The 24,568-nt window shown below is 36.4% G+C and overlaps 3 protein-coding genes across 6 annotated transcripts in view; 1 reads left to right on the top strand and 2 right to left on the bottom strand.

Moving 5' to 3' along the window:
* Window positions 1-15,751, top strand: part of LOC132201572 (neuropeptide CCHamide-1 receptor) — a 63,043-nt gene extending 47,292 nt beyond the window's left edge. For all 4 annotated transcript variants that reach the window (XM_059627813.1, XM_059627814.1, XM_059627816.1 and 1 more), the window contains 2 exons: window positions 11,649-12,190; window positions 13,735-15,751. In XM_059627813.1, the coding sequence (XP_059483796.1) occupies window positions 11,649-12,190; window positions 13,735-14,430 (1,238 nt within the window). In that variant the 3' untranslated portion in view covers window positions 14,431-15,751. The remainder of the gene's footprint in view (window positions 1-11,648; window positions 12,191-13,734) is intronic.
* Window positions 15,752-15,776: 25 nt separating this feature from the next.
* LOC132201575 (small ribosomal subunit protein eS1) lies at window positions 15,777-17,379 on the bottom strand. Its single transcript, XM_059627827.1, has 5 exons — window positions 17,240-17,379; window positions 16,794-16,897; window positions 16,544-16,740; window positions 16,237-16,362; window positions 15,777-16,108 (listed from the first exon to the last, which is right to left on the bottom strand). The coding sequence occupies exons 1-5, from the start codon at window positions 17,299-17,301 to the stop codon at window positions 15,806-15,808; spliced, it is 792 nt and encodes a 263-aa protein (XP_059483810.1). The 5' UTR covers window positions 17,302-17,379; the 3' UTR covers window positions 15,777-15,805.
* A 562-nt stretch (window positions 17,380-17,941) lies between these two features.
* LOC132201057 (innexin inx1-like) lies at window positions 17,942-23,718 on the bottom strand. Its single transcript, XM_059626932.1, has 5 exons — window positions 23,557-23,718; window positions 20,542-20,954; window positions 20,228-20,383; window positions 19,619-19,768; window positions 17,942-19,139 (listed from the first exon to the last, which is right to left on the bottom strand). Exons 2-5 carry the CDS (start codon window positions 20,896-20,898, stop codon window positions 18,693-18,695), a joined length of 1,110 nt encoding a protein of 369 aa, XP_059482915.1. The 5' UTR covers window positions 20,899-20,954; window positions 23,557-23,718; the 3' UTR covers window positions 17,942-18,692.
* Between the last annotated feature and the right edge of the window lie 850 nt (window positions 23,719-24,568).

The following is a 24,568-nucleotide window of genomic DNA, read 5'->3' as shown; positions in this document are numbered from 1 at the left end:
AAGTAGTTGAAGGGTTGAAATTAAATTTATAGATCAAAATAACCTTTGGAAATTGAACTGGTTTTATATTGTGCGGTTCAAAAATGTCTCGCTCAAAAATTGTAGTTAATTTCTTAAAATTTAAAATTAGGGGTTGAAATTAAATTTACAGCGCAAAATTAACACTCGGCATCAAATTTTACCTTCGAGACATTCTCGCACTTGAACTGATTTTTCTCTCATGACATTATATTTTAGGGGTTGAAATTAAATAAATAGAGCAAAATTACCCCAGGCAATCGCTTGGGCTTCAAATTTTACCCAATAATCATGCATTGCACTTCAATTTTTTTTAATTAATAGCTAATTAAGGGTTGAAATTAAGATTTTTCATTAAAATCTAATACTCCATTGATTTCATTGCAAAATTTTAGCCTACAATCATGTTACGCACTTGACGTTAATTAGTTTACAGAAACTCACCCCTGCTCACCCCTATTACCCAATTAATTTATAGTTGATGAAAACGTTTACACTCGAAATTCGTAAACAGTGCGTTTTGGTGAATCGAAACTAGCCGTTATCATAAATTAAACTGAATACCCTATTTCATTTAAATTATATTACATGCAAAATTTGACTAACGAAATCGGGTTTCGGAAACGGTTTCCGGAATTCGTACCCAGCCATTGTGGCTTTTATCGAAATGAAGAGATTGGACTTTTTCCTCGTTGCAGGAATTGATTTTACATTCAAAAACAAATGGCTCTACCAGCTTCGGTCACGGTCTGCGACCCTATTTCATGAGCAAGAGAATAAAAAAAATCTGCAAAAATGAAAAAAAAATTTATGCTAGCAAAAGCTAACAAGTGGTTTTCATCGCTCTCCATATATATTGAACTATATTTTTATAGTTATTTGATCCAGATTGGTTTTGAACATGATTAGATGGCAGGAGTTAATCTATTTTGATGTGTTTAAAGAAAGGAAAAGATTTCTTTGCAAAAAAAAGAAATATTGCGTGAGTTGCAGTTCGTGCAGAAAGCAAAAGGCGGAAAAATAATAAGCGAGAGCAGAGATTGTTAGTCGAGGGACGAAAGAGAGCCATTGCGAGGAGGCGCGTGTCAGATAAAAATGAGTTATTGCTATATTGCGGCAACACATGTTGAACACAATGTTACGTTTCCGCGACTCGGTCCGTCCGGTGGGAGAAAAAGCAAACACACAGGACGAAGCGTGATGCATTGGCCTGCGATTTTCTGACGCACAGGCGAATCTATTAAGCGGCTTTTATCTCTGCCGGCAAATTTATCATCGGCGTGTGAGATTATTCTGCGGAGACCATTGTTTTCAAATGCGCCGGCAAAACAAGGTTGACAAACGGTCGCGGGCAAAAACGCCCCTGGTTTGTGTTCTGGTTTTTCCGTGCCGATCCAAACAAAAGCAGACAATGAACGAAATGTTTAGCAAAACCAAATCGAGCCGCAGCCGCGCTGCCTGCTGAATCGAATTAATCCGCTTTTGCATTGGATTACTTTTAATTATAAGATTCTACAAATATTAATACATTTTGCGGTAAATCTATTTGTCAATTTTACTGAATAATCATTTAAATACAAAGAAAATGTTTTTCAATACTACCCGATACTACCGAAGTTCTGTGGAAAAAAATCATCTTTTAATTTAAAGCCTTAATTAAGAAGAAATACTGCAGGTTGTTAATTTCTTATTAATAACTTAATTAATTTCTAAATGCGACAGTTTAATGTCCTTATTTTCAATTGTACTACGTTAAAAAATCACAACAATCTTTTAACAAATTTGAAGTTTACAGTTAAAATTTGTAAAACTAATACCATAAAAACAATTAAATAATCAAGTGAGGAATTCACATTTAACGTTTAATAACTTAATTTCATAACTTAAATTCATTGAAAAGTTTTCAAAAGATTCTCATAAGCTCTTAACTGTCACTCTCAAACTTTCTTAAAGACCTTTCACTCAAGGCAAACTTTGTAATACAGACAAAAAATAGAAAGGGTGGGTCCGAATATCAGAGAAACGATTCTAGAAACGATTCTTGAGAAACGTTTCTCGAGAAATGATTCTGGAGAAACGTTTCTCGAGAAACGTTTCTCGAGAAAAGATTCTCGCGCAAAGATTCTCCAGGATCGTTTCTGCCTTTAAAATTCAACTAAAGAATCGATCCTTGAGAATCCTTGCGCGAGAATCTTTTCTCGAGAAACGTTTCTCCAGAATCATTTCTCGAGAAACGTTTCTCAAGAATCGTTTCTAGAATCGTTTCTCTGATATTCGGACCCACCCAAACTCTCCTTTTTATTGCTGAAGTTAAGCGTCAAGAGCAAAATGCGACGTGAAGAAGATCGCTTAACCTGATAAAGAAACTTATTTACCAAATTATTCCGGTAATTAAAAGCTGCTGCAAAGTAGGCTTTTAAAGCACCAAATTTTCATTAAACTGCTTCCTTTATCTCAAGATTTTGCAGAACATTAAATTCAAAATCAGTTAAAATAATGGTCAGTTTTAATTAAAAAAGAAATATATATTTCGATGTAAAATATTGCGTGTTCTTATTTTAAATATGAGTCGTTATAACAATTCTTGTGCTTTTAAATGCTAATTTGAGCTTTATTTTGAAAGCGTTTTCTATATATTCAGAAGTTTTAAGGATCTAATTTCCTTGAAAATAATTTCATTTGTCTCTTTATGAGTGTGAAAAAGAAAGATCGATGTTTAAAGGTCAAAAGATTATATTTTGGAAAAGAGGCAAAATGATAACACTTTCGCTGAGTTGGTGGATGACTCTGTGGTGCGACGCAGCTGCCGATTCCCTTCGGTTTGTTCGCCAGCTTTGGCAGGGTCACAATCAGATAGGCCATTATTTCTTTCTGGCTGCTCCTCATATCCCTCTCACTGAATTAATTGCGACCCGGCGCCCTATTGAAATAACCCTTTGAGCAACGCAAACAACGCAAACATTCAACTCGCTCGACGATTTCCACCTGACGGACCCACAAATATTTGCGATCCCAAAACGGATTTCTAAGAAATACACACCGACACGTGGATTATCCACTCTTGATTGATTACACAACCAGGATTAAACGCGTAACGATAATAAGCGCCTCGCCACAAGCATTGAGCATAACATGCAAAATTGATTCTGCTTATTTGCATTTAATTAAACTCGCATGAGTAAACTTAATTTCTATTATAATTATTCTCTCTCGACTTGCTATGATGGTTTGGAGCCTGTTGCAAGTGTATTTATAATATTGGTAAGCATGTGTTATACAAATTATGTGAGCAAAAAATTATTGTTGAGACAGCAACTTTTTTATTATTATCTTCAATATAATTTATTATGTAATATAAATTTAAGTATAATATAAAAATATTAATTTCATTCTTTATATTAATATTTTATTATTATTATTATTACAATTAAATATATTTAAATGAATATTTATAAATATAATTCAATATTTGAAAAGTAGAACCATAAGTTTTTCACTAATTAGAACTAAGTTTTGAATTTTTTTTAAAGAATTAACTCTTCATTTCCTTAATGTCCTTTTATTCTAAAATGAATATTAAAACACTTCATTTTTTTGCTGAAAATTTTACCTCAATAAATATGAAAAATATCCCGTCTCCTTGTTGCTTTGCTTTTACTTTGCAGCTTTCCTCGCGAAAATGAAGCTTCAGCTCGGCGAATCGATGCAGAATGTGAAACATGAGCTCAACGGCCGTTCGCTCCGATGGGCCAAAATTACACAAACTCGCTGCTGCATGCGTTTGACTCGGTCTTCCGTCAGATTTATCGCTTTTCAATACCCCAGGCGCGCGCATCAATAATTATTGCCACCGGCAGCACGCGTAAATGACGACAGCGGTATCAGTTGACGAGGGTGGAAGCAAAATGTATATAATGTGGTTTTAATTTGAAAGCTTTCCAAAACAGACGCTGCCTCGTGCCAAAATGGAGAGATTCGCGCAATAAATTATTGAAAATGATAGCTCCGTATACTTTAAGTGGATGCGTTTTGTTTCAAATTGTTTCAAATCATATATAAAGTTGGAAGAAAAGAGAATGAAGGGAAGATTTCAGATGGGGTGGGTCCGAATATCAGAGAAACGATTCTAGAAACGATTCTTCTCGACAAAAGATTCTCGCGCAAAGATTCTCCAGGATCGTTTCTGCCTTTAAAACTAAACTAAAGAATCGTTCCTTGAGAATCCTTGCGCGAGAATCTTTTCTCGAGAAACGTTTCTCTGATATTCGGACCCACCCATGGTGTCTCGGGATGCTTTTTCATTGGAATATTCAATCAATTCAATCAAATTGTTCAATTATCTTTCAAGCGTACCAAGAGTTGCCTGGGGTAGTCTTTCAATTTTAATTCTAAAATCAGGGTGAAGTCGTGTCATTCTGCTTTTATTTATTTATTTATTTTATTATAATCTATCGATGCAAAATTAAGTAAAAAATAACAATAAGAATTGACGATTAAACATTTAAATAATAATAATAGAAACGATGATAATAAAATAAAAAAAAATAAGTAATAATAAAAATAATACATTAAAAATAATTAAAAATAAATAAATAACTAAGAATTATAAAATAATATTATAATTTTTAATATCCGCTTCAAAATGTCTTGTATTATTTAAAAAACCAGAAAAGTAACAAAATATCAAAGTAATGCAGATATTGAAAAATAAGAGCCCAAAAATAAAATTAACAATCTTTAAAAAAAATTTGTTCACTGTTAAAAGGTCCCATCGATGCATTTTCATTCTCAGCAATGCTGTCAATTTCCAAAGAGCGTGTCCCAGGTGAAAATATTGTCCCCAAAAATCGATTCAAGAGTGACACTTAAAATAACAAGCTTTGTAAACAAATTATCATGAAACGTGTGTGAGATTCTTTTATATTTAAAATTCTTTATTTTTATTCGGAAAAAATCCAGAGTTTTTTAAGCCCGACTACATCAAAAATTGTTGCTGAATTTTATAACGTCATCACCATAAGAATTAATAACCTCTTCTAACAAAATAATCAAAGACCTTTTTCTCAAATGATTATTTTACACACTGCACCATTAATGCGCGTTGCAAAAGCATCCCTGGTGATTAACGAGCTCGGAGAAATCGACGCCCTTTTGAAACAATGACGCAATCCGGCGCTCACCCTCTTGCGGATTTGCAACAGCGAAACAAACACCTCGGAGAGGCGCTGATAATTGTCGTCCCTCAGCTGAGGATGATAAATTTTCGGCGCTCGCAATTAACCGGCGCGACGAGTTGTGTGCCCGGATCCCTTTGTGCGCGGTGTTTCCAGATGATAAATAAATCAGGGTAAATCCCAGGAGCGCCCCGAAGGCGAGGAAATAAATGTAGATTATACGAGACGGCGTATAAGGCTAAAAAACGGCGCAATAAAGGCAAAGAAAGTGGGGTGTCGTGCGGCGCGACCGTTTCTCAGTCGCCCGCAGGGTGATTTTCGTCTCGCGCATTCGTGTAAATGTTTTATGGCTTTATTTATTCGCTTGTGTTTGACTTTGCGTCCGCATGATTTTCATTAAAGTGCCCGCGCTGAATAATTGAGCGTCGGCGTGCGGATGTTTTTTCGCCGACCTTTGTTTGACGTACGCGCGCTCTTTGATGTGTTCATTCGCTCACGGCCCATTCATCCCCGGCCGGCAGTTTATTCATCGCGACGCAGCCAACGGAAAGCAGCTCGGCAAAATATTGGAACTGCAAACATTTCAGCTTTTCACGATGTTCATTCTCCCGTTGTTTTTAATTGAATTGCAAAACGTGCACCATTATTTTATAATTAATATTTCGCAAACAAACGGCAATTTTATTTTTTGAAATTAATTTTTAATGGTTTCAAAAGGCGATATAATTATATCAAGCCAACTCTGTAAAAAAATTTAGTTCAAATGTGTTGTTAAATCTAGCATAACTTATGTTTATCAAAAAATCAAAAGTAGATTTCATTTTGGCAAATAATAAAAATTCTGAATACTTCAGCTTTCATCAGTTCAACACGCTAGCAATTGCAACTTTAATTGTAAGTCTCAAGTTTCTCCGCAATTTCTCCTTCCAATGTGCTTTTCGTGATACTAAAGCGAGTAGAAGATGGGATCAGTAATCAGAAAGAATGATTATGTAATAAAAATATTAAATGTGGGATATTCATTTCATTTCTTCATACAAAAGCTTTTGCTGAAGAAGTTTTTGTTTTACGTAATTTGATTCAATTTTGTATGATAATCTATTGCCTGGGGACTGTAAGTAAAAATAGTCACGACAATGAAACAACTCTTGGCCGGTTATTTATGTACGATTGTGTTTGTATTATTCAACTATTTGCCGCACTGCAGGCTTGTGGTAACTAAAAATGCAAGAAAATCAATCTATTGTTGACAATTTAAAAATAACAATTATTACTGATCCTTAAAACTGAATATTTCATCACAGAAATGCATTTTGGATTTTGAATTAAACAAAATTATTGACTAATTTATAATTTTTTTTAAATATTAAAGCATTTTGTTTAAGTTTTTAGAAGTGAAATAATAATAATATGAAAAGCAAGATGTGCTTAAGTCCAAATTCAATTTCCCGTCTAGAAATCTTCTTGTCATCTCATCCATCAACCACTCACTTTACGGCTTGTTTTAATTAAAGCAGGTTCTTTGTTTGACACTCCAATTCAAAATTGCACCTTCACCGCTTTTGAAAATGATCAATTTCCTTGCCTTCGTCGATGAGCAAAGCCATTAATTTCCTCAAGAGGTAGCGGACGGGGTGAAAGGCGCGCGGAATCGATTCGCCGTTTTGAATTGCAAAACAGGGGCCTCGGCCGCGCATAAATTGACCACCGTGCCAATTTCCACCACCCATTAGCCATTATGCCGCGCTACTTCTTGCTTGGCAAACGCTGCCCAGGAGAAAAGTGCATTGCTTTTACATAATGTGGGCTGCCGAAATCGGCAAAGACGGAAATTGCATTAGGGTCAACAGACAGACACGCACAAACACCATCTCCGTCACAAGAAGAAAAAGAGAAAAAAATGCGAATCAGCAATTTACTGCACTGTCTGGTCCAGCGACGAATTTATTTTTTTCCTCCGCTCTAATTAAACGCAACAAGACGAGCAAGAAAGAGGTCAACGAACCCGGCGCCGACGATTATTTCGCCAGACACAATTTTCCGTTTTAATCTCCGTCCATTTGTAACGGCTGGCCGCTCTTCACGTGTTCGCCAGCGTAATTTATTCAGCTTTCCCCGGTCAGTCGAGATTATCCTGCTGAAAAACACACCCATGGGCCAAACCGCGTCCACGCCCAGATGGGATCAAACATAAAAAAAATTCCACATGGAAGAGCGCATAATTCTTTCTGGCTTGAATAATTAGTCCGCAAGCTCTTTAATTAATAGGATATGCGTTTTTTTAAATAATTTCTCATTATAAATTTATCTGCTCAAAAGTTAAGTTAGTTCGTTTATTAATGGTTTGAAAATAAATTAGGTGAGCATGTTTGTTTATTTATTGATTGCATAAACAAGGAAACAGCTTTGTTTGAACCCTTTAAATTAGTCAATGGCCTCGTTTCCAGCGTTCTGTAAAATTATATTTCCGGGCAATGAAACCAAAAGCGGCATTTTCCTTGGACTAGAAAATGGTGCTTTTGGGTTTATTACCCGGAAGTTGAATTTTCCAGAACGTTGCAAATGAGTCCATTGAATAATTTAACGAATCCAGTTTAGCTGTTTTCCCATTTATTTGTCAAAGTTCAAATTAATTTATATAAATAAATTAACTGGTATAATAGTCCCGTATTTTTATATTTCCTTCTATCTCAATTAATCAAGTTTGTTCTAAATCATGTAGGTAGACTATCTATCAGGCTTTTCCGTAAGAAAAAATTATATTTTCATCTTTATAAAGATTAATCATCTCAAAAACTTTATATTTATCCCTTGCTAATGATTATTTTTGAAATTAGATTATCTCAATTTGGACTTCTTTTTCGTTTCATCTGATCATTATAAATTTCTTGTTATTTTGCTAAGCCATAAAATTATATTTTTTCACACAATAAATTATATTGATTTTCTTTGCCAAAAATTCTGAGAAATTATGTCATTCTATTTACCTAAATCGCTAAATCACAATTTCCTACAAGTCAATTTTATTTTAATTTCATCGCTGTTGTTTGAAATTTTAATCTAAAATTGAGAATATAAGATTCTAAAAAGATCCTTGCAGAAGATAGCAACTTTCCTGAGAAATCTCTAAAAAAAAGCTATTAAAAAACATATACCGAAATGCAACAAACTTTTGACATTTTTTTTTTTTATATAAAAGAAGTTCTCGTTATGGAAGTTGGAATTTATTTTTAGGCACAACTCTTGCGCCCTCAGAGATACCTTATTCGTTTTGCCTTATATAAACATCCAGCTTGAAGCAAACTGAGGATGTGTGTGTGTTGTGAATAGCGTCGCTGTCAGCGCGTCGACGTTGACGGAATATAGTTCGTTATTTTCTGTAATCTGCAGACGAGAGTTCCGCGTGTGTGTGCGCGCATGAAAAATGGCTGGGTGAGAGGAAAATGCGGCCGTCGTCGTCGTTGCAAAAAGTCACGCTGCGAGGTCTGCTCCGTGTCAAGCCAAGTCAAGTTGGCTCGAGCGGTTCTGCTAATGCCACCATTGTTATTCGGCACAGCCTCTCTTCTCTTCGCCTCTCCTTCAAAATCTCTTCTTCTCTCAAGGAGCTGTTTATACGCGCGGCTCCGTTTCCCGTCGTCGACACCGCAATAAAATGGTTATAATGATGAACAGCCTATCGGAAAGGTTATTGACAATTTGTTTTGAAAACAAAACTAGCCACACCTTTTATTAGACCAAAATTTATTTATTTTTTTAAATCAATGACGCGAGAAGAGAGACAACTTCAGCACCAATTTAATATTATCTGAAAATAATTTGATATTTTAAATTACAATATGTAATATATAAAATAAGGAAAAACTGAGATTGGTACGAAAATCACCTTGAAATGCTGACTTGAGATATTTATTGTAAAGATTTTATTAATATTATGTAATGAAATCATTAACAAATGAAAAAAAATAAAAGCCTCCAAAAAACTGAATGTTTCCAAATGAAATGAGGAATTAAAAAAAATCTATAAATTAAAAGTAGTTGCCAAATAGTTTAAGGTGTAAAAAGGTGATAAATTATAATCCCCTTTTTATTTCTAATCATATATGCATCAATCAAAAAGATCTGTATTTCAGAATGAACTTTACAGAGCATTTAATTTGTGAGGAAAATCATGGCTTTTCATCTAATTAATTAATTTTCATCGCATTAACTTTTTTTCTGAAACGCAATTTCAATTTATAAATGCCACTAACGCCTGTGGGAATAGTGAACCTACTTTTCGTCAGCAAATAATTAAATCCACTATACCTACGCCCACCGCAGAACGCTCGATTCCATACAAGGTTTCATTTCCAAGGAAAACTTCGAGTGCCTTCGACCGATTCTTTTTATGTTTCGAAGTTGAATCGTAAGCATTTCCTTAACAATGCAAGAAGTGCAACTACTCGTGAATTATTCTCTCTCAGAAATAGCAGCAAATCGTCTCTGCTCGTGGCATTCGAGGTATAGGCAACCGGTGGTGCGCTTCTGTTGGGCGGCTTGCATAACTCTTCTCTCGCAGGCGCTCGCTCGCTCGCTCGCTTGTGTGTTTGTGGCGGGAGCGCAACATAAAATGTTTGCGAGTCAATTAATTAATTATTCATGAGGCTGCCGTTGCTCTCTCGATGTTGAAAATTGATCTTCCGGCGAGCGTGGGCCGCTTTGCACCAACACGACTGCCGACCTAAGTAAGAGTGATTGATGCAACAAACTGCTATCATTAAGGGCCCTTCTCATTGTTAGTTTGCAAACACTCAGATTTTGAGAGCGAGTGCATTTGCGCTAAAAATTATACTTTTCTTCGTTGGCGACAACAATGCATCATTTTGTTGAATACGAAAATTTTTATATATTACTTAAGTTTGAGAGTAAAAGTCAAGTAAAAATAATTACTATCTCAATAGAAATATCCTAGCCTTTTTTAATTTCTTAGAAATATACAGGAATGTCCAAATAAACTTTTCATACGAAAGCCAAATTAAAATAATGAAAAAACTGGATACCTATTTTGATCATTCACAATCGACTGAAAAACAAGTTGTTGTCCAATTTAGATCATATAGAATTTAATTTTAAGTTAATGAAAATTTTGCTGTTGCTAATATTTGCAAATTTACTGATTTTTCATTAATTTCTTGTTAGGAAATCGTTGGAGTGACTCGGCTTTTCCCTCGTTGTAAAAAATTGTTGGGAAAAAGCCCGAGTTCTTCACTTCCATGATCATCTCCTCGAGTGGCAATTACTTTAAACTAATAGAAAATCGTTCTAGTGAAATAGGTTGCAAATTGTGAAAAGCAATTTTATTTTTTATTGCTGGAAAAAATCTTTTCAAGGAGGACAAATCACTTGATAAAAACTACTTTTAATTCTGAAGGAAAACTGATATGATCACATTTATATATTTTTTTATAGTTTTCAATTTGATTAAGCGTTATTGATGTCGCTACATGAAAATAATTTTCCGAGTAATTTAACATAGTGCAATTGAGTCGACGGGAAATTTCCCGAGACGAAAGTTTGTCCGCTCGGCAAACTGGCGGGGGCGCCGCCTTTGCCAGCAGACGCTCTCAAATTCGCACGCGTTTGTTGAATCGGCCTGTGTACATAATATTCCCTCTCATCAGCTCGCAAATTAGCGCGCAAGTTTGGCCGCCGCCGAGCACACGCACACACGCACTCTTGGCAGCTGGAAATGAGTTTGATTAGCTCAATTAGCCGGCGCTGAAGCTTCCTTCGTGTCTGCGGCTCCTTTTCCTCCTGCCGAGCACTTTGTCAAACAAAAGTTCCCCTTCGCGCCGCCACTCAATTATTAATCGACGTCTCTTTTTCCTTATTTCACCAAGCCGGCTTTCATTTGAAAGGAACAAAGAGCGAAGCGAAGTGAAAATGATTTGATTAAATCTGTGCATTTGCCCTGAATTAAGTATATTAGACAGTTTGTTATTATTCAGCCCGTCAATTTTCATAAGATATGACAGTCGGAACGAATGTGAAGTTTTATAAAATAAAATAAATTGTACGAGTACCACAGACGGTAAATTCAATGCTTGTAAAACATTTTTAAGCACTAAGAGCTCAATAGATCAAATTATTTAATTTTAAATATGGCATACTTATTTGATTTTATTATATTTTACTTTTGATTTAAATTCAAAATAATAAAACAAAATAATTGTCAAATCATAATTATAAATTTTTAAATTTAAAAAATATACAATATAATTCGCATATTTTATTCTAAAATAAAATTAGTTAATAAAAAAAGAAACTATTTGCATTATATTTTCATCTTGTTTCATTGTATGTAAATTTTGCGCTGATACATTCAAAAGATTTATTAAATTTCCCATCATTCTTAAAACAAATTAACTATTTATATATTAAAAGTCCACTTAATAATTATTAACGATTTTGTTACAGAAATGGAGAGCGAGTTGTGGATGAACCTGAGCGCGTACAACGACTCGATGTTCGACAACGGCACCATGGAGGGCGGCTACGTGGCGTTCAGCGACCGTCCGGAGACGTACATCGTGCCGATTCTGTTCGCCGTGGTGTTCGTGGTGGGCGTGCTGGGCAACGGCACCCTGGTGCTCATCTTCGGGCGCCACCGCCGCATGCGCAACGTGCCCAACACGTACATCTTCTCGCTGGCCCTCGGCGACCTGTTGCTCATCGTGACCTGCGTGCCCTTCACCTCCACCGTGTACACCATCGAGACGTGGCCCTACGGACTCTTCATCTGCAAACTGTCCGAGTTCGTCAAGGACCTGTCCATCGGCGTGTCCGTCTTCACGCTGACCGCCCTGAGCGCCGACCGCTACTTTGCCATCGTCGACCCGATGCGCAAACACGTCGGACGCGCCACCAAATTGACCGTCGCCATCGCCGTCTCCATCTGGCTGCTCGCGGCCGCCTGCGCCCTCCCGGCACTCTTCGGCTCTTATCTCCGATCGTTCCAGGTAATATTTCCACTTTTTTTAATGAAGAAGAAGTTTTAACCTCGTAAAATGTTTCAAATATCAAACTCATTTTGATAATATTTATGACAAATTATTTCATTTAATTGCCAATATTATCAATTAATTTTATAAAAAACTGAAAAATAAGAGTGCTGTTAAAGTAGATTTAAAAAAAAATTTAAATCGAACAACAAGAATACCATTTATTAAACTAAATAACTTATTTCATTCATAAATTTTTTTTAAAAAAAAGTTAATTTTTTGGGGTAAGATAAAATTTTAAAATAAAAAATTTACACTAAGTTATTAATTTATACTAATTTTTTTTTTTATATTTGCGGGTAAGTTTAATGTAAAAAAAAATATGTTTTTCGAAAGAGGGGAAGGGGGTCTTGCCTACTTAAATTTTTTATTTTTTCGGATTGTTTCAGTAATACAATTAATCAGTATTTTAAATGACAATTAAATAAAAATAATTTTTTATTTTACTTTAAATTAAATTTAATTTAGTTTTTAAAAAATTTATTTTCGTTTTTCATTAGCTTTTTCAATTATAAAACGAATTTCATTAAATTTTTTGATACAATTTAAGTTTCCTTTTATAAGTTAATGCATTATTCTGGACTACTTTTTTTTAAATTACCTGGGTTATATTAAAATATTTGTATTTCTTTATGTAATTCATTAAAGTATTTAATAATTCGGTGCAATTCTGTCATTTTCAAAGGATTTTTTGTGTGTTTTACAAAACCGTCTGATTTGTCAATCAATGTTGTTTAAAACAATGAATATAATGAGGAATAATTTTAATCTTTTTTTAAAGAATACTCAAATTACTAAAGTTTTTCTCACTTTTAACTGGTTCTTAAGGAAGTATCTGTTATTTTTTATAAATAATTTTGTAAATTAAATTTATTTTTAAGGAAATATTTCGTTGGCTTCCTCTCATTTCACCCTATTTAGTGAATAAATGTATATTTATGAAAGTTTGATTTGCTGAAAAAATAAATCTGAGATTTTCAAGGAATATTAAAAAAAATGTCGCAACGCAAACATAAGTTATCTGTATTTTTTTTAGCACTCTGCCAATTAATTTTGTGATTAGAATAATGTCTGTTTTTTACTCCTTCAGAAGATGAAATGAGTTGAAATAAATATTTATTATAATATTAAACTAAAAAAAAGAATATACTGATATCTTAAACTGTCTAATTCATTCATCTTTTAAGCGCTTGTCTGCAAATTTGTTTAACATTTTTCATTTAAATTTGCATGTTCAATGTTTTGAACGGTTTTGAATTAAAACTATTGGTTCATTTTCTATAAACTTCAAATTTATAGGCTCAATTTATAAATAGGATTATTTATTTGAAGAAGTTGATGTTCATGGAAATGAAGAGATCGGGCTTGTTTTTTAATAAAAAACAATTTTTCTGCAACTATGAAAAGCCCGATCTCTTAATTTCTAGGATTATTTAGTTTAATTTTGATGCGATTCAATCCAAATGAATTTATTTAATTCTAAAAGGAAAATATTATTTCAGGTGAGCCCGACCCAGACAATTCGCGTTTGCTACCCGTGGGCTGAGGAGTGGGGCGCCAACTTCCCGCGGCAAATCGTGACGGTGCGCTTCGTCGTCTTCTACCTGGCGCCGCTGAGCGTGATCGGCGTGTTCTACGCGTTGATGGCGCGCCACCTTTTGATCAGCGCCCGTCGCGGCCTGCCCGGCGAGGCGCACGCCCAGACGCGTCAGGCGGCCGCGAGGAAAAAGGTGGCCAAGACGGTGCTGGCGTTCGTGGTGGTGTTCGCCGTCTGCTTCCTGCCGCAGCACGTCTTCCTCCTCTGGTTCTACCACAACCCGTCCGCCCCGGACGACTACAACGGCTTCTGGCACGCGTTCCGCATCGCCGGCTTCTGCATGGCCTTCAGCAACTCGTGCGTCAACCCGATCGCCCTCTACTGCGTCAGCGGCACCTTCCGCAAGCACTTCAAGCGCCACCTCTTCTGCTGCTGCTGTCCCGTGAGCGCCGAGGACGCGGCGCCGCCCGGCGGCACCGCCACGCGCACCCTCCGCAGCACCCTCAACCACCGCCAACCCCTCACCAGGGGCACCTCCAAGACCACCACCTGGGACTCGTGCCACTCCATGGTCCACTTCAACAGCACCGTCCGCGGACGACCGCCCGCGGACCACGTCGCCCTCACCACCGCCCTCAACGGCTCCTCCGAAAAAACGTGAGCCGTCGCCACCCCCGAACAAGGTCAACTTGACCTCTGACCTGGCCAGAATCGAGCTGCACACAGGGGTCCCACCCCCCACACTCCTCTTCACAATTGGGATCAGCGCAAAAGCTGAATGCATTCCTAGATCTCTCTCTTTCGATGGTTAAATCTCTCTCTCTCTCTCATTAATATTTAATGTGGAATTTTGGAAAAAATATCTTTCAGAGAATGATTGAATCTGTAAAATTTTAAAAAGATACACTAATAATAAATAGTCATTACTGTACAGTAGATTTTAGGCACATAAAACTATATACATATATTTTGTAATGTGAAAAATAAGATTTTCTTGATTGGTGTATTTTTTATTTTAAAATTGAGACAATTTTAACAGTTTTGTTGGGAATATTGTTGTTGATTGTTGAATTTCTATCTAGATAGAATCGCATTTAAATATATGTTTTAAAATTTCTTAATGTTCATAAAAGAGATTCAATGGCAAAAAATGTAATTCATGTGAAAATGTGTAAAAGGATTAACCTAAAAGTGAATCAAACTATTCTCCGTGCATGATTGTATTTTAAAAACATTGAGGCTTTACAAATTTAATACTGGCTACCTCAGCTACTTCTCTATTTTTATCAAAAACTGCCACTTCCGTATTTTTAAGCTTTAAAAAAATTATATTATTCTTGAAATCACTAAAATAAATAGTAATTAATTTTCAGTTCTAAATTACATAAAATTTAAATTTAGGTTATGACCAATTGACTGATGAGGACTTTTAAAATTATATCAAAAAATATTTTATCCCTAATAAATGTAAAAACGATTTACTGTATTATCAACAGCACTAGCAGTAATTTATCTGCTCAATCCAAGGATTAAACTAGAGTGGAGAGGCAAAAATAAATTTAATGTTCTTGACATTTTGCGCTAACGATAATGAAGAGCTCATTTACTGTATTTTGCATTTTTGAGAAGTTAATTATCAATGAAAGTGGAACTTGTATTGCTCATAATTGTCATTGTTTGCTGTCAGTTTTAATCTTGAATGTGCTACGTGTTGAATATTGTTATCTTTTTGTTAATTACACCCCAAATTTCTCAACATAACAGAACATTCAACTTTTGATTTTAAAAAAATCAGTAAGTTTAATTTTACATATTTATTATTACGAGCCATCTAACAAACGTTTTTGTTATTATTATTACTTTTATCTGTGATTCATCTCTGTGGTATATGATTATCAAAAGTGTAAATCATCGTGAAAGCAGATGTTCCGTTAAATGTTGAAGAATAAATAAATATCAATTTATGTTGACAGGGTCGAGTTTAAAATTTCTTATGAGAAAAACCCATTTTGTTCAATAAGAATGATTTTATTAATCTACACCGATTCTTGGACCGGGGGTTCGTAGCCTTCTGGTCGGTCGGCCTTGCCACCAGCCTCTGTGCTCTCACCCTTGGAATCGCCGTGGAGTTCCAACAGCTTGCTAAGGTCGAACCTCGGCTTCTTGAGGACCTTGACCTTGCGGATATAGACGTCGTGAAGGGGGTAGATTCCTTGGCAGCTCTTCTCAATATCCTTAGCAATGGAATCGGGAAGCAGCTTGTTGACAACCTCCTTCAGGTCTGACGAAACCACATTTGAGGTGATCAGCTCGACCATCTTTTTCCTAATGGCGCGCACCTGGAAATTTGTAAAAGAACGGTAAGTTTCAGAATAAACGAAACAAATTCAAACATTGGTAAATTAAAATTTACAAGAGAATTCAGAATAAACAATAATAAGTTTAAGATTTTTGTTTTCTAAATTACCTGAGTGTGCTGGGCGTAGCAGGTCTTTCGCTGCGACATTTGATCCTTCTGTGTGAATCCAATACAGAAAATTCTTAAGAGGTATCCGTCGGTCGTCTTGACATCAACATTGGCCTCAATAAGAGTCTGTAAATTAAACAATCATATTTTTAATATCACTTTCTGAACAAATTTGCAAAAAATTTAAGTTAATTTAAATCTCAGATCTTGGTGGTAATAAAACCGGATCAGCATTATACTTCAGCTAGCAAATACTCTGTGGTCATCATTGGTTGGAAATTTATTATTATTTTAAAAATTAATTTACCTGCCACTTCTTGACCATGGATCTGAGCCTGTCGGTGGTGAGGTCCATTCCATTGAAGTTGCACAGGACATTTCTGCCCTGCACGTCCTCGGCGATGAGCTTGAACTTTCTGAAGCTCCTTTCCGCATCTTTGTCGTCCTGAAGATCAGCGAGGGAAACTTCGAAGACGCGGCCCTTCAGACCCTCAGAGGCGATCTCTGCAAAAAAATTGGTCAGACCTCAGATCGAAAGGAAATTGGGCAAGACTCACTTGTTCCCTGCGTCCTGTTGACCAGGGTTTTGCCAATCTGGCGCTTGGTGAAGGTCGAGGGCGCCTTCACGTCGTACCAGTCCTTACGTGTGAAAGGGTCCACACTGTCAATTGAGAAATGCAAACATCAGCGACGAACGAAAGGCATGTGTGGGAAAAACAACAAGGCTGGACCGTAAATGGAAATTAAGAATTTTCAGAGTCGAAGGTTAAATCAAAACTTAATAATTGCAGTGAAATGAAGCCGAAGTTAATTAGAATTTGGCCGTAAATGCTGATAAAGCGGCAATACAAACACGGCAACCACGTCGACGAGACATGCGGTGTTTGGAGCCGCGTCCGAGATCCGTTTAATTCGAACGCATCGTACGCGGCCGGACGCCGCAAATGCGTGCGAATTGTTCTCGGACAGTCGGGGAATTCGTACGGCAGCGTCGTTTACTTACATCTTCTTTTTGACACCCTTCTTTCCTCCTTTTGAAAGTCCCTTATTTTTCCCGACAGCCATGGTTGCGGGCTCTGGTGTTTAAGAGAAGCGAGTCACGTGACCACAGTTGCCAACATGGTCGCAGGCGCGCCAACTGTGTGCAAACTTTTGAAAGTTTGAGACGTGTGGCGCGTGGCGTATTTTAGTAGATTGTGCATGTACTGCGCAGTGCGTTAAAATTTTTGGACAATTTGCAGAAAATTTGTATTCGTATGATTAAAATATCCTGAGAACGAATTTAAAAACAATAAAATAAAAATTCTTAATATTTAAAGCATGAATATTACAGAAGAAGATAATAATTATGTAATCTTCTTGATTTGTCAGGGAGTTTAAAATTAATTCAATCATTTAGCCCAACAATTTTTTTTTTCAAATAAATTGTTTCCATCATTTGAATGTAAACAATATAATGTTAATATTCGGACAAATAAACAATAATAATTTAAATAATTAAATAATATTTAAAAAGTAGGAAAAGCATTATGTAAAAAATTTATAAGAAGTCATTTATATTTTCAATGCATTACTTAAAAATTTTAAAAAGAAAGTACATTTCCCACTTGGAATTAAATCTGATCTCTTCTTTTTTTTTTTTTTATTAAAATGTTATCTTGACGAATTTTTGTTGAAAAAGGATATTTTGAATAAAAAAATCATCTGAAGTAAATTACTTACTCAGGCGTTTTTCTTTTATTTTTGTTCGTTTGTGTCACATTTTTACATGATATTCGATTTCATTATTATCTTTCATAATTATTGCGTCTTGATGTTCAAAAATAAATGCATTAATCTTTCCAGCATAATTGCACAAGTCACATTATTTAATTATTCAGCGACTGGGCTATCTTTTGCGCCTCAATGCTGTGTCGATTGTCGATTCATCTCGTAAAGTAGTCTTTCTAGAAAACTTAAAGAGAGATTCCACTTGAAGATAAGTTTAAATTAATAGCATAAGATTTTTATACAGCTTCTCAATTCAATCAGTTCTCTAAAACATTACAATAAAAGGTCAACCTATATCCAACAAGAGTAGACGTTTCTTTAAACCTTAAAATGCGAACATGCTTGCAAAATTATACACCTTTCAGCATATAAATCAAAATTAATAAATACAAAATTGAGTTGTGTGTTTTGGTCCCAGCGTTGTAATTGCACCGGTCTTTTCATAAGTTTTGTTTAATAAAAAAAAGAGGTTGGAACTCTAGCATAGTCAAAATTCCATCATTTAGATAAAAGTTCCAATTTTAGATCTAAAACCACAGAATTATCCAAAAGTTTCAGACCCCTTTGAAATTGTCATCGGTTCTGCTTTTGCTCTTTAGCGTCGGGAAGTGTAAAAAATTTCAGTCTGAATGCGAAACCTCAGCCCGAGAGATTTTTGTTGCCAGAGGGAGAGATTTTGTGTGTGATCAATAGGAGGTTCCTCTCGATTCAGTGGCGTTGCTGGCCGCCGTTTCTATCTTCTTGGCCAACTCGCCCACAATCTCCCGGTAGATGTTGGGGTCGATGTTCCTGCCGAGCATGTACAGCACCCACCAGTCGCCGATGTCCGTCTTTCGGGACACCGCCTGCGCCACGTCCCGCGAGATGAGGCCGCGGTGGCGCAAAACGAGCAGCGACGGACGCATCGAGGGCACGGCCAGGATCAGCGCGCGGTACACGAGCAGGCAGAACAACATGCACGCCAGGGTGATGAACCAGAACCAGATGAAGATGTACGTCTTCTCGTTGACAATGTTGAGGGGCAGGATGCACAGCGAGTCGTGCTTCTGGATCGAGCCGGACGCACCGTACTTGTGGAAAATGCACTTGGTCACTCGAGGGAAGACGTAGACCATCGGATCAAGGCGTTCCTCCTTCAAAATTCATCAAATATTTTAATCAAGTTGAATACTTATGAAATATTATTTATAAAATTTAACATTTTTGCTATACTCTTTTAAATTATTTTCATTCTTAAATCCTCTTTTTAAATTAATATTATCTCCGAATAGTTCCATTTAAAGCAAAATTCAAAATTCAGGCCCTCAAAAGTTCAAGGTGTCAATATCAGTTATGAAATCTAAATATTTTAACATTTGTCCATACTTTTTTTTATTAATTTTAACTTTGATTGCAATTTAATTGTCAATTTTTTTCTTTTCATTACATAATTTAAAAAAACCCATTTATTTCAAATATCTTTTCAACGGAAAATAATAAAAATAAAAATTTATAAATAAATAAAATAAAATATTAAAATATAAATTTTATTAAACTATTATATAAAATAAGCAACTAAATTTGTAGTAGATAATGTAAATTATAGTCTAATTTCATATTTATTATTTCTTACCTGATCTGCTTCTGAAAAATTGAGCACCTTTAGGCCGTAGCTCATGAATTCCCCATCAAAGAAGGCGTTCATTAAATACAGCTGCACCACTATATTGACGAAGCAGAGAAACTCGCAGAACCAATAGTGGAAAACGTACATGTTGTGGCGCTGAAATAACAATAATTTTCATTAGGAAATTTTATTTTATTGGGCTAGATTTTGGCTTTATTGAATTTTTTTTAGGCACACTTACCATTGAGTGATACTGTATTAGTGAGAGCACATTTTACATGCAAAATAAAGAAGCATTAGTAAGACTAAAAGCAAAATTATTTAATAAATTTCTCTGGCGCTTACGATTTTATCTTACAAGGGCGTCTGATTAATTAAATTTGCAAAAAAAAGTTAATTCACAATATAAAGATAAGCTGAATTTGAGAATTTTTACAAAAATGGTTAGCACGAAAAAACGTAAAGAAAAACAATCACCAGCATTATAAATTGCAACAAAGAGACAATTAAAGCAAGTCCGGAACAATAAAAGCGCCCCAAAAGCCAACACCAGAATTAGACAAAAAAATAAGTAAATGTGCCACTGAATTATGATTCCAGGGACAGTCAACTGACCTTAATGTGTTTGAGGAGATAGTCGATGAGGACCTTCTTCTTTGTGGCCTTGTCCTCCTCAGTGCGCATCCCAATGTTGAGACCCATGACAAGGGTCCTCATCAGGTTGTTCTCCCAGCAGTCCCACAACCACTTGGGTGTGTAGCATAGCATCGCCTGTAATTTGACAAATCGCAAATTTAATAACATTTATTGCAGCCACCATAAAAGTACATAAAAGAAAATGCATGAAATTTCTAAAAGCAAGTTGATAAATTAGTAATTCAAGATTTGAAATTAAACTATATATATTTTTTAACAAATTGATTAATTACCTGGAAGAAGAGGACGAAGCAGACCCACTGGTAGTACGTGTAGTACTTCTTGGCGTTGTCGTCGTTGAAGTCGTTGGCGACGCCAGGGTGCGCGACGTGGGTGCCGATCTCCCTCTGGAAGGCGTCGGGCATGGTGAACGTGCTGGTGATCCAGCAGTAGGTGTTGATCACGTGGGTGGGCAGCCCGCTGACGATGCACTGGATCGGGTTGCCCACGAACTGATTGGCGGTGATGATCAGCGAACATGTCAGCAGCAGCACCGTCGTGAACAGGTTGTGCAGTCGGAAGATGGCATTGTCCACGGTGATCTCCTGCCACTTGAGGTAGTCCTTCAACCCTCCCAGTAACTTATACATCTTGCCGCCCTTTGCAGTCTCTCACCTCCTAATGGACAAATTGGCACTTCGGGGATCTGCAAAATGAACCAAAAAAATCGTAATTTAATAAATAAAATTATAATTGGAAAAAAAATGAAAAGTGGGGAATTAAATTGTTGAATAAAAGTTTTATGGTGTAAGAAAAATTAATAGGTGCACTTAATTATAGGAATTAAGGCTTAATTCTATGAAAAAAAAGCACAATTTTTTTTAAATAAGTATAAGAATAAACAATTACTCCAAATCATATTTTATTAATTGATTTAATTGATTTTTTTATGATTGATTTATTTTCCATTTTAAATTATAATCTTTAAAGCACTGTTTTCATTAAAAAAAATTATAATTACTAACCATTATTATTTATAATAATAAATTACAAAAAATTTATTGCACATAAATGCTAAAATTAAATTGGTCTTGTGAAAGAATTAATTCACCAAAGTTCAATAACAAATTTGTATGTGATAATAAGTCATCTTCAAGAGTTAAATAATTTAAATGTAATTTAAGCTCTTATGCATTTTTTAATTTGAAAGCAAAATAATTTCTCCCTGGGTCACTGACTTGAGTACAAAACAATGCTTTATCCCGTCAAAATAAACAAAAAATTTAAACGCGTCTGTTTTACGAATCTACACGTGCAACAAAATTCAGTCTAAACAAGAGCGCGCCCTGTGTTTTTGTGTCCGCTTGGGTGCGCAAGAAAATGAGCGAAACAGTTACAATTACAATAGTCGCCGAATTCGCACGCCCGCTTCATAGATACAACAATAATTTCGAGTTGGCAAAGAACTCGGAGGAGATGCAGGTGTGGCTGAAAAAAATTCTTCTGGCGATCGGGCGCGAATTAATATTTTACGAGCAGCGGCCAACCGGTTCCGCCGAGTCCAAATAATTAAATTATTCACAGGCAGAGGAGGATCGAAAACGAACAAAACCAAAAGCGACCCCTCTTCTCTTTTCTAATCAGTAAAAGTAAAAGGGTGAGACGGGAAATCGCACAAGTGCCGAAAATGCTAATGTTATCCTTGGCCTTTTGCTTCGATAATTCGTCTTCGCCTGAGCATAACTGTATTTAGCTGTCCAGCGGGTGCAGGTCGACCGAGATTTTAAATATCGACTGCGAAAAGCCTCGAGGGGATCCCTGCGTGGGTCGAAGGCCAGAGATTTGGTCCGACACACCGAAACGTGTAGAACACGAGAGATTATAAGCTCGAGCATTTCAGAGCAACTGATCTTCACTCACTCAAAAGACCCAAATTTAAGTGAGAGATAAAAATTAGCTCTCTCATTGTTATAATTGAATCTCTCATTTCTGAAGATGTTTATTTAATAGATTAAGAACAGAAATTAATTTCAGGTTGAAAGTTTTATTTTATTAAATAATAATAATATTATTATAAATTAGTATAATTAATAATATACAATATTACACAACTTTTACTTTGATATTTAAAAAATAAAAAAAAATAATTTAATTTTAACATTTTTATTTTTTTTAATAATAATTTTTAATTTTAAATATTTAATAATTTTGTAAAAAAAATTGTATATATAAATATCTAAATTCATGCTTTCACTAAAGATTTTTAAATTTAATTTCAAAAAAAATTTAATTTAAATATTCTAAGGTTAACGTTTTTATTCATTATTCTCTATTTTAGTCAAATCCTCCCATATATCCACGACAGCGTTGAAGTAATTTTTTTTTTTAATAATTATTTGGAAACAATTAAGTAAAATGTTAGATTTAGAAACACAAAAGTCATCCTTTATATAGACATGGACACCTGTTGGGCACAAAGTTTTGGGTTAAAAAGTGAAATGCCGGCATTGAAATCTCTGATGCGCTCTCTTTGCCTAACGACGCGATAAACGGCGCCAACAACCCAAAGAAATAAAGCTTGTTTAGCCCGGCACGAACGCATTTACTTGACCCTCGACCTAGCTGCTGCTGATTGATTCCAAACGACACACAATGGGTTGGACATGGAGTTGCTGCCGCGTCACCGACAGATGGCTGCGGACCGACAAAAAGAATAAAAAATAAAATTGCTCCTCGCGGTCAACGCTGGCTAAATCGTCGCTAATCAAGTGCAATTCTACTCGATTACGCTCTTGATTAATCAAATAGGCCCCTGCACATCATCAGGGATAAAACGAAAATGCAAATTTTTCAGGGCAGAAAAAAAAGATGAATCAATTTTGTGATTTCTTTCAACATGCAAAATATTTGAGAAAAAGCGACGAGTGGAGAAGATTATGACAAGGTTAATCTGCTAATTGGTTGTCAAATGAAAAAATTTCAGGAGGAAGAAGGGGTTGACAGGTTAGACACGCACGTACGGCAGTACCTTTTGACCTCCCCTCCACCTTCTTTTTCAGGTTCGTTTTTTGGCGTGAAAATTTCTTCCTTTCATTGTTTGCAAAAAGTGGAAATTAAATATCTCGTTTTTTTTAGGCCAGGGTGTGTCGAGGTTGAGTTTAAGAAAGAAGCGCTCCCTCGCCGCAGTTTGTACCGCGGCAGAGCGCGCACGAGATATATACACGGGATACCCAGCAACGGCCGAAAAAGGTCCGTTTTTTGGGCCTCCGGGCCACGGGCCGCGGGGAAAAGGCCATTGGCGGACTCACCAGATCTGTTGGGCCGCGGTGCGTCACTCTGGGCTCACAGCTCGGTCATTTTCCCGGCGAAAAGGCCCAATTCGGAGATGGAATTTCAGGGCAATGCTTAGCGCGCTGTGTTGGACTCTCGCTTCTTTTGACGACTCGGCCGCCCCTCGCGCGCGCGGCTCCCCCCTCGCGCGGCCCCACTACTCGCGGCCAGACTCTCTCGAATCTCTTTCTCTCTCTCTCTACCCACCGTGCTCATATTATATTCTCGACTTTAACTTTGCCCCCCGGCCCAAGTTCTTTTTAACCAAGAGCTCCAGACGCCCCCCAAAGTTAAAAGTTTTTACCCCGCGGGGTCTCCGTTAATGCTAGTCCGAAGTCTAAAATACTTAAATTTGAACGGAACTTCCTATAGCGTGGCGCGTTAATTGCTCCGAAATTGCTTTTTTCCTTATCAGACCAAACTGTGCGGCGCCGAGACAGGAAGTAGGCAGCTTTTAAGCACTCCCTCGACTCATAAGGGACCCTGATCTTTCTAGTCTATGCCAGAAATTTTTTTTACCAAATTTTCCAATATTTGTAAGGGTGATTTTTATATAAACGAAGTTGGCGCTGCGTGTCGGGGTGGAAAATGTTGGGGCAGGACACACTTCTTCTTCGTCTTTTTTTGTTAACCCTCGTGTGCACGTAGACCCGAAAAATAATTCTCCCTTCTCTAGCTAGCCTCGTCTCTCCAGGCCTCCGAAATTGCCTCGGAACTGCATTCGAGTGCAGCTGCATCTTGTGATTTTTCTTCTCCGGCCAGCGCCCCAACTGCAGCACCTGACGGAGAAAAAAATTTAACCTTTGAGATAATAATTGAAAGGTCGTTCAATTCGATGGGTCAGGAGAAATTCCTCGCCGAGTCCACCCACAAAAATTCATTCCGACTCCTCCTTTGATTTTTTTTTTTATTCTTTTTAATTTAATTAACGCCTTGGCGCACAAAACTCGCCTTGTGGAAGCGAGAAAACGCCTTTGCTCTGTAACTGAG

Source organism: Neocloeon triangulifer, unplaced genomic scaffold (genome assembly GCF_031216515.1).
Source record: "Neocloeon triangulifer isolate White Clay Creek 2 clone unplaced genomic scaffold, ASM3121651v1 ptg000014l, whole genome shotgun sequence".
NCBI classification, from domain to species: domain Eukaryota; kingdom Metazoa; phylum Arthropoda; class Insecta; order Ephemeroptera; family Baetidae; genus Neocloeon; species Neocloeon triangulifer.
The sequence above is the reverse complement of the archived record's forward strand: the minus strand, read 5'-3'. Positions and strand labels throughout refer to the sequence as shown.

Excerpts from the sequence above, each read along its gene's own strand:
- LOC132201057 (XM_059626932.1), bottom strand. The coding sequence starts at position 20,898 with ATGTATAAGTTACTGGGAGGGTTGAAGGACTACCTCAAGTGGCAGGAG. Across the intron at positions 20,384-20,541 it reads GCTTCGTCCTCTTCTTCCAG|GCGATGCTATGCTACACACC; the intron begins GTAATTAATCAA and ends GTCAAATTACAG. Across the intron at positions 19,140-19,618 it reads ATTTTTCAGAAGCAGATCAG|GAGGAACGCCTTGATCCGAT; the intron begins GTAAGAAATAAT and ends TGAATTTTGAAG.
- LOC132201575 (XM_059627827.1), bottom strand. The coding sequence starts at position 17,301 with ATGGCTGTCGGGAAAAATAAGGGACTTTCAAAAGGAGGAAAGAAGGGT. Across the intron at positions 16,898-17,239 it reads AAGGGTGTCAAAAAGAAGAT|TGTGGACCCTTTCACACGTA; the intron begins GTAAGTAAACGA and ends CTCAATTGACAG. Across the intron at positions 16,363-16,543 it reads CCATGGTCAAGAAGTGGCAG|ACTCTTATTGAGGCCAATGT; the intron begins GTAAATTAATTT and ends TTTAATTTACAG.